Below are 9242 nucleotides of genomic sequence, written 5' to 3' on the forward strand. Positions count from 1 at the left end.
CTTTTTCCTCAGTAACTTGTCCTTCTTAGATCTGCTATATCACCAGCAATGCCCTCAGTTGATGGTCCATTGCCTCTCCAAGAGACCCTCCATCTCCCTGGGCAGGTGCTTGGCTCAGATGTACATCTCACGCTTCTTGGGGATAACTGAGTGCCTTCTGCTGGCTGTGATGGCTTATGACCGCTGGGTGGCCATCTGCAAGCCACTGCGCTATTCCCTTGTCATGAGCAACAGGGTCTGCCTCCAACTGGCAGCCATGTCATGGAGTGGCAGTTTCCTCCTGTGCCTGTCTGATTTCCTGGCCAAGCAACCTCGTTTTTGCGGGTCCAACATCATCAACCACTTTGCTTGTGAGCTCCAGTCCATGCTGAAGTTGGCCTGTTCGGACACCCGCAGCAACCAAATCGTGATGATCAGCACCAGCGTCCTGGTCCTGCTGGTGCCCTTTTCCTTCATCCTCGTGGCCTATGTCCACATCATTGTGGCTGTGCTGAGGATCCACTCCACCCAGGGCAGGACCAAGGCCTTCTCCACTTGTGCCTCCCACATCACCGTGGTGGCCTTGTTTTACGGGGCAGCCATCTTTGTGTATCTGAGGCCTCAGTCCAAATCTTCCGCGGATCAGGACAAGTACATTTCCCTCTTGTACGGAGCAGTCACTCCGGTTCTAAACCCTCTGATCTACAGCCTGAGAAACAAGGATGTGAAGGAGGCCCTGAGGAAGTTGGCAGGAGAGAAAATGAATTGCTGAGAGCTTCCGAGAGCTTTGATTCCTTTCTCCCATGTGTGCTTCAGAGCCTTCTTCATGTGCCTCCTGACTTAACAATGTAGAGATGCTCAGGATAGAGAGTTGTAGAGGAACCTGATTCCTGACCTAAATGACATTGGATGGTGAAGGAAGGATTCCAATTTCCCAGACTGAGGCAGATTTTATTTATTTAAGTTTCATCTTGCATCTCTTTCTGTAGTAAATTTTAAGTGAGTAGAATGAAGGAAGATGGAAATAAAAAGTCAAAATATTAATTTTTTTCCTTAGAACAGGGAATCTTTTGGTGCAGAAGTGTCAAAATGTTATGTCTGACACTAACCTGTCTTCCCCTGAGCACTACTGTTAATCATGGGGAAATACTTCTCTGTGGGCTGAAATATATTTCCTCAAGGTGCATGCTAGTCACATGTTGTAATGGGTTCAGTCACAGAGACCCTGTAGCAAGACCGAAGACTCACCAGCGTGGCGCCTCCTGCTGGTCGTCTGGGAATTAACTCTTTTCCAGTCTCAGAGCACCCTCTGCTGGCCGGTGTCTTGCCTACGTCAGGCCCTGTGTCCCTCCCAGACCCTGGTGACCTTTATTTTGGGGTTCTGCCCCAGAAGTCCCCACACTCTGGGTCTTCTTTCCCAGGGGACCCCCAACCCTCTACACCCACTTTGCCTCAGTGGCTACTGCCAGTCGTCATCTAGCCCTCATTCACTAGGGCAGCCTGCAGCCTGTAAGGGCCACTTATCACTTGCAAGGGGGTTTGGACCAGCTGCATAGCCCTAGGCGACACATCTGCCACCCCAGTACCTCTTTAGGCCCCCAACAAGGCCTGCAGGGGAGTTGCCAGGCTGGAGCTCCCCAGCTCCTCTTGCCCTTTCCCAGAGCTGCTCTGCTCCAGGTACCCTGTGCTCCCAGGCAGCCAGGCTCTTCTCACTCCAAAGCTAGAGTGAGACTCCTCCAGCTCCTGGCCCCCTAGTCCTTATCAGGGCCAGCTGGGCTCTAATTGAGCTGGCCACAGCTGTGGTCAGTTACTCCCTCAGCTGCTCTCACTCCTTATCCCAGCGCAGCCCTCTCCAGGGCTGCTTTTCCCTGTTCTGCTGGAGTGGGGCGGCTGCCCCACTATAGACACCCTTGAGACTGTCACCTGATGTGCTGAAATTACCTCTGAGCCCGTTTTTTCTGCCAGTTTGGGCCTCCAGAACCCTGCCTTGTTGAGCCAGACATGCTAGCCTGCTGTAACACAGACCGAGGGTTTCCAGCCATGCCCCCAAAGCTACAGACTTTTAACTGAAAACAGCTCAGCAGGTCACCTATCTCCAGCACCCAGACACCCAGCTCCCAATGGGATCCAAACGCCAAATAAATCCATTTTACTCTGTACAAATCTTATACAGGATACACTTATAAACTGTCCGCCCTCTATAACACTGATAGAGAGATATGCACAGGTGTTTGCTTCCCTCAAGTATTAATCACTTACTTTGGGTTAATTAATAAATAAAAGTGAGTTTATTAAGTATAAAAAGTAGGATTCAAGTGGTTTCAAGTAATAAACAGACAGAACAAAGTAAGTTACCAAACAAAATAAAACAAAACACACAAGTCTAAGCCTAATACATTAAGAAACTGATTACAGGTAATCTCACTCTCAGAGATTTCTAATAGCTTCTTTTACAGACTAGACTCCTTCTTAGTCTGGGCCCAATCCTTACCCCTGGTACAGTCCTTGTTAGTTCCAGCTCAGGTGGCAACTAGGGGACTTCTCATGACTGGCAGCCCCTTTTGTTCTGTTCCACCTCCTTTTATCTTTGGCACAAGGTGGGAATCCATTGTCTCCCTCTGGGTTCCCACCCCTCCTTCTAAATGGAAAAGCACCAGGTTAAAGATGGATTCCAATATCATACGACATGTAAGCCTTCATTACCGACTGGCTGGCACCCATGTATACAGGAAGGTTTGCAAGTAAACAGAGCCATTTACAAGTCATTGATTCTGAAGCACCCTTAATGGCTTCAGTAATACAAGTTATATTTTATTCTCCTAACTCCAGACATAGAAATAACACATGCAAACAAATGGTATGAACACACTTAGTGGACCCTAAGCTTTGTAATGACACCTTACAAGAGACCTTTTGCATAAAGCATATTCCAGTTAAATTATATTCATACTTATAAACATATTCATATGGAGTACAACATCACACGTTTCCTAGGATATACAGCAATCATTCAGTCAGAGGGGAGGCAGCAGTGCATCTTGGGAGTTGTAGTTCGGGTGTCTTGTTCCATCGTTCTCTATGGTATGGATTATATCTCCCATGATGCATGGTGGTCACTATGTTTCCTATGATATATTGCATCAGTTCAACCAGAGGCAGCACCATTGTGGATTTGGCCCAGCTTTGGAAATCTTTCATTTTTATTTTCCCTATGGGAAATGGAAACAAGTTGCAGAAATTCCATTTTCCATCCAAAAAAAAAAAGTTTTGACAGAAAATTCCCAACCCTCTCTATAAATGAACTAATAAAATTGGTCTTGAAATAAAACATTTTGGCTTTTCTGCCTTGACACTGAAAAAGCAGGCTTTCGCCAAGCATTCTGCCATTGACAGGACCCAGTTCCCCTCCCAGTGTATCACTAGTGGATCTTGATTCAAAGAATCAGACCCAGCAAAGTTTGTGCATCTCTCCCAGCACATGACTGTTGCCACTCCTAATTTTCAATTACTTTGACAAGACTGAGGTTGGAACATAAGAATGGTCATACTGAGTCAGACTATAACCGGGCACAGACTCACCCAGTGGCGCCTCCTGCTGGTCTCTCAGGGAATTAGCTCAATTTCCAGCCCAGAGCACCCTCTGCAGGTCGGTGATCCACCACAGCTGACCCTTGTGTCCCTCCCGGACCCCTGTTCTCTCTGAGGTGCTGCCCCCTGGCAATACCCCAACAATCTCTGTGGGTCTCCCTTCCCCAGGCAGCCCCCACCCACTATCCCCACCTCACCTCAGTCAGGTTACTGCCAGCCCTTACCTAGCCCCGGCTCACTGGGGCAGACTGCAGTATAAAAGCCACTCATCACAGGCAAGGGGGTTTGACCTTCTGCCTTCTTCTATCACCCAATACCTCTCTGGGCCTGGAACCAGGCCCTGCAGCCTGGGGAGCCGCCAGCCTAGAGCTCCCCTGTTCCTCTGGCTCTTCCCCAGCCCTGCTTCACTCCCAAGTACCTTCTTCCTTCCCTGCAGCCAGGCCAGTCTCCCTCCCCCACTAGAGGAGAGACTCTGCTCAACTTCTGGCTGCTCTGGCCTTCTTAAAAGGCCCAACTTCCCTGATTGGGGCATTGCCCAGGTGTAGCTCCTTCCCCAGTCATCTTGGGCTTTTTCTCCTAGCCCCAAGCCCTCTCCCAGGGCTGGCTTCTACCCTGTCAGGGCTGCAGCGGGTAACCACCCCGCTACGCAGACCAATGGTCCATCCAGCCCAGCATCTTGTCTTCTGACAGTGGCCAGTGCCAGGTGCCCCAGAGGGAATGAACAGAACAGGCAATCATCAAGTGGTTCATCCTTTCATCCACTCCCAGCATCTAGCAGCCAGAGGCCGAGGGACACCAAGAGCATGGGGTTGCATCCCTGACCATCTTGGCTAGTAGCCACTAATGGATCTATTTCTCCATGAACTGCTGCAAATCTGTTTTGAATCCAGCTACACTTTTGGCCTTCACCACATCCCCTGGGAACAAGTTCCACGAGTGGTCTATGTGGTGGGTGAAGAAGTACTTCCCTTTATTTTAAACCAGCTGCCTATTCATTTCATTGGGTGACCCCTGGTTCTTAAATGTCCCAAATTGATGGAGTTTTGGAAAGTTGTCTTGGGAGCCTATTGTACATCTCTCTTTGTAGGAGCAACAAGTTAAACAAACAGTCAAACAAAGGGATGCCCATAATGGTACCACCTGGATGGAACTACCATAATTGTTCCCTAGCCTGCCTTTATATTTTCACTCTTCAGATACGTGTAATCTGCTGCCACATCCCATTCCACTGTACACAGCCAAGCTATGTTGCACCTCCAGCTTTGTTCTCTTCAGAACCACTGTCACTGTGCCAATGTCTTCATGGTCATGAGATACTGGGAACTATGGAAGATCGATATTTGGAATTTCCATGCTGTGGGAAATCCTGCAATTTTTTTTTGTAAAAAGTGTTTTTGTGCCATACAGAAAGCAAGCAAAAAAGTCAACATTTCCTGTGAAACAAAATTAAAAAAACAATTCATTTGTTTCAGAAAAAAACTCTGACTTTTCCAATGGAAATTTTCAAATGTGCAGAAGCTGCATTATCCATGGAAAAATCATTTCCATGGAAACTTCCTCAGCAGAGTTACAACAGAAAGGAAGAACATAAGAGCATAAGAATGACTATACTGGGTCAGATCTAGGGCCCATCTAGCCCAATATCCTGTCTTCCAACAGTGGCCAGTACCAGGTGCCCAGAGGGAATGAACAGAACAGGGAATCATCAAGTGATCCATCCCCTGTCGCCCATTCCCAGCTTCTGGCAAACAAAGGCTCGGACACCATCCCTGCCCATCCTGGCTAATAGCCATTGATGGACCTATTCTCCATGAATTTATCTAGTTCTTATTTTGAACCCTTTTTGGTCTTTGCCTTCAAAACATCCTCTGGCAAGGAGTTCCACAGGTTGACTGTGTTGTGTGAAGAAATACTTCCTTTCATTTGTTTTAAACCTGCTGCCTATTCATTTCATTTGGTGACCCTAGCTCTTGTGTTATGAGAAGGAGTAAACAACACCTCCTTATCTACTTTCTCGACACTAGTCATGATTTTATAGACCTCAATCATATCTCCCCTTAGCCGTCTCTTTTCCAAGCTGAAAAGTCCCAGCTTTATTAATCTCGTCTCATACGGCAGCTGTTCCATACCGCTAATCATTTTTGTTGCTTTTTTCTGAACCTTTTCCAATTCCAATGTATCTTTTTGAGATGGGCAACCACATCTTCACACAGTATTCAAGATGTGGACGTACCATGGATATATATAGAGGCAACATGATATTTTCTGTCCTATTATCTATCCCTTTCTTAATTATTCCCAGCATTCTGATCACTTTTTTGACTGCCGCTGCACACTGAGTGGCTGTTTAGAAAACTATCTACAGTGACTCCAGGATCTCTCTCTTGAGTGGTAATAGCTAATTTAGACCCCATCATAGGGACACTAAATAGATTACTGGAGCTCCTGAAGTGCTGTAAATCCTCATGCTTTAGGGCATAAACCACTCTATAATTAGGCTTGGCAGAATGAGAGGTTTTACTTTTTTTTACCATTTCAGCAGATGATATTGATGTTCATTTTAAATAATTTTTTTCAATTTTTATCTATTTAAATTTTCGCAGTTGTGCAAATTATTTAGTGACAATTGACTTTGAGATTCAAAAATATACCCATTAAAAACACAAATTGTCAACCTCACATATCAAAATTCACGGAGTAAAGGTCTGTAAATCAAACTCTCCTATGTTCTCAAGCAGCATTTCCTTCCTTTGCCAATGGGGAAATTTAAATTATTTTCAATAGACATTTTTCATTAGTTTGCATCTGTACAGTGCAATCGATGTTCATGGATATTTACCAATAAAAAAAAAACCTAACCCTTCCCAGTCTAGTTATAGAGAACTACAGGGGGACAAAATATGGAATTTCCATTTTGGGGGATAGTCTAACATTCTGATCATTGTTTTCATTCCAAAATGGGAAGAAAATAAATAAATAAATAAATACCCTGTGAAATGACATTTAAAACAATTCACTTCAGAAAAAAATCAAAAATTTCCCACTGCAGATTTTCAAATTGACAGAAGCGGCTTTTACCAGGGGAAAATCATTTCAATGCAAAATCCCTGAGCAAAGTTACCAGAGGAAGGATTAAAACAAATCATAAGAACAAAAAGTGGAACACAAGAGTTTCTGAAGGGCTCTAAAGACCATAGGCACCAAGTGTCCTGTTAGCAGAGTCCTAGGCCCCAGGTCCTGGCTCTGGCCACTTGGGAAGGTGGACTGTTACTGTGTTGGCATAACAGAATGCTTGCAGCAGTGGGACATCACTAGACACCACTAGATTGGTGCAATCTGCCTTGTGTAGACCCAATCACGTAGCCTCGACCAGGCCTCAGTGTGCAATGTAGACACACCCGTAGTACACGTGTACCTTGACCACCACTGAATACACCCAAAAGAACCTGACCTCCCAACCCTGCCTCCTTTCCATGAAAACCCAAGGAAAGTTTGTTTGCCTGTGTAATAATTTGCATTCTAGGTCTGACGAGGGGTATATGTGGACATGTTGGCCAAATAGGGCCCGTTTCCCCCTGGAGCTTACCTAATTACACCAAGGAGGCACGGAGAACAAGAAGACGGGTACCACACCTTTATTTTCGTTCAGCTGAGCGGGTGTTTCTTCCCGACTAATGCCAGAGAAGAACACACCTTACATGGGCGACCTGAGCCCCTTTTATAATCAGCAACAAACAACTTAGTTTACGTCACTTTACTGACCTATAGATAACAGGTTACACAGAATACATGGATTATTTTGGGGAGGGGGATACAGGACACATCTGTTGCGGATACATTTATCATTTTGAAGGGAAGATAAGGTACATGTCTTGACCCCTGGCATCAAATATCTTTTGAGGATACATGAGAAAGCAGCTGCATACACTTTTGTGCCAAGCGGGCCAATTAGTAAATAGCTAACATGGTTAAATGTAAGATTAAATACATGCCCCGTCCTTGATTCCCTGGTCCCGTCCATCATTCAAATCCCTAGGCTCATCCTCTAGCTAGGCCCATCCTTTAGCTATAAGCAGAAAGAGCAAGAGCAAGACACAGGCCTTTTGATTCTTAGCAGGCCTTTTGATTCTTAGCAGGCCTTTTCTATCAGACATGAGGTAAAGAAGCATTTGGGAATGTATCTAGGTTTTATATCAAGGTCATTACTATGATCCCTGGACACCTACTTCAGAGACAAAGCAGTTGGTCGAGAAGATGGCGTTCAAGCCCCAGGCCTCATCTACACACAAAAGCTGGACTGTTTTCACTGTTCCAGTATACACAGTGCAGTGCAGTGCAGGGGCCCCATGTGGATTTTTGAGACCACGTCTACACTACAGCTGCTGCACTGGCTCTGTAGCTGGGCCACTTTAGTGCCATAGCACTGGGTTTCCCCGTCAAATGTCATTAATCAGGGTGCCGGAACAGGGGGGGGCCAGAGGGGCCCTCCTATTTTTTACTGATCATAAGGATAAGCAATGGGAGGGGAGGGGGCAGAGAGGAGTGAGCGGGGGTGGGGTTTGGGGGGAAGAGGCAGTGCAGGAGCAGGGCCTCAAGGGAACATCAAGGATGATGTAACTACAGTGCTCAGGGCACAACTCTTCACAGCCCTGAGTGGCGGATGTAGGTCAGTCTAATTTTCAGCCATAGACCAGGCCTTAGTTCTATTGCTAAAAAGGTGTGTCATAGCAGTGTAGCTATTCTTGCATAGAAGGGAAATCAATTATACGAGTAGAAGACACTTTTATACTGGTTCTAACTGTGTCCACTCTAGCTGTCGCACTGGTTTGAAAATCACACCCCTAACCAAGAAGTTTCTACCAGCACCAAATCCATGTGTAGACCAGGCCTGACTTGGCAACAGCTTGACTGCTGGTGTGTGGAGCCCACTGACTATCAAATTGACTCGCGGTCCATCCACCATGAATATCACTCTGTAGTAATCACATCCGTGACTTGGAGAGGGTTTCAGAAGCAATCCTGTCTGGCCATAATCATTGCCAAAGGAGAGCTGCCGTGTGAGCGTGTGTCTCCAGAGGGGGGCCAAGTTAGCAGCCCCAATGCAACTTTTAATGGCTCAGCTAAATCGCACTGGGCATCATTAAAAGATCACATTGCGCTGTGTATTGCAGTGTGCGGAGAGTTTTCTCGAGGCATTTGGTCTGATCGCTACAGCAACGAGGTATCACACAACTGTGAAACGGACCTTTAATGAAACCCTTGGGGATGTGACAACTTTCCCAATGTTTCTGTAAGTGGCAATTGTTTTAATTGGCGTAGAGCAGAGAGACATGGTGCCACATTCATTTCCGATCTATCAGCCCTCCTCTTTTAGTGCTGAGAGCTAGCCAACCAAAACACCCCCGCTGAATGTTAGTAAGGGTGCAACAGTCCCCTTACACGTGCGAAAGTTGGGAATCGTCCCACACCTGCAACACTATGTGGTCCCACCAGTTTGTGCTTGTTTCCTGGGCCCAGAATTGGTGTTCCACAGCGTGAACCCACCCCATTAACAGCATGATCTCCAAAGCGCCGGGGCCCGCAGTTTGAGAGAATTCTGTATCCATGTCCTCATCACTCTCATCACCGCACTGCCGTCTCCTCCTCCTTGCCTGGTTTTCCAGGTTCTGGTTCAG

At 46.4% G+C, this 9242-nt stretch overlaps 2 protein-coding genes across 1 annotated transcript; one reads left to right on the forward strand and one right to left on the reverse strand.

Moving 5' to 3' along the window:
• LOC115641616 overlaps positions 1 to 9242 on the reverse strand; it is a 147818-nt gene that overhangs the window by 55520 nt on the left and 83056 nt on the right.
• LOC115641531 (olfactory receptor 13H1-like) lies at positions 5 to 751 on the forward strand (the record flags this gene model as incomplete). Its single annotated transcript, XM_030544735.1, has 1 exon — positions 5 to 751. A coding segment is annotated over one exon (747 nt), but the record flags the coding sequence as incomplete, so codon positions are not given.

This window comes from Gopherus evgoodei, unplaced genomic scaffold (assembly GCF_007399415.2).
Source record: "Gopherus evgoodei ecotype Sinaloan lineage unplaced genomic scaffold, rGopEvg1_v1.p scaffold_35_arrow_ctg1, whole genome shotgun sequence".
NCBI lineage: Eukaryota > Metazoa > Chordata > Testudines > Testudinidae > Gopherus > Gopherus evgoodei.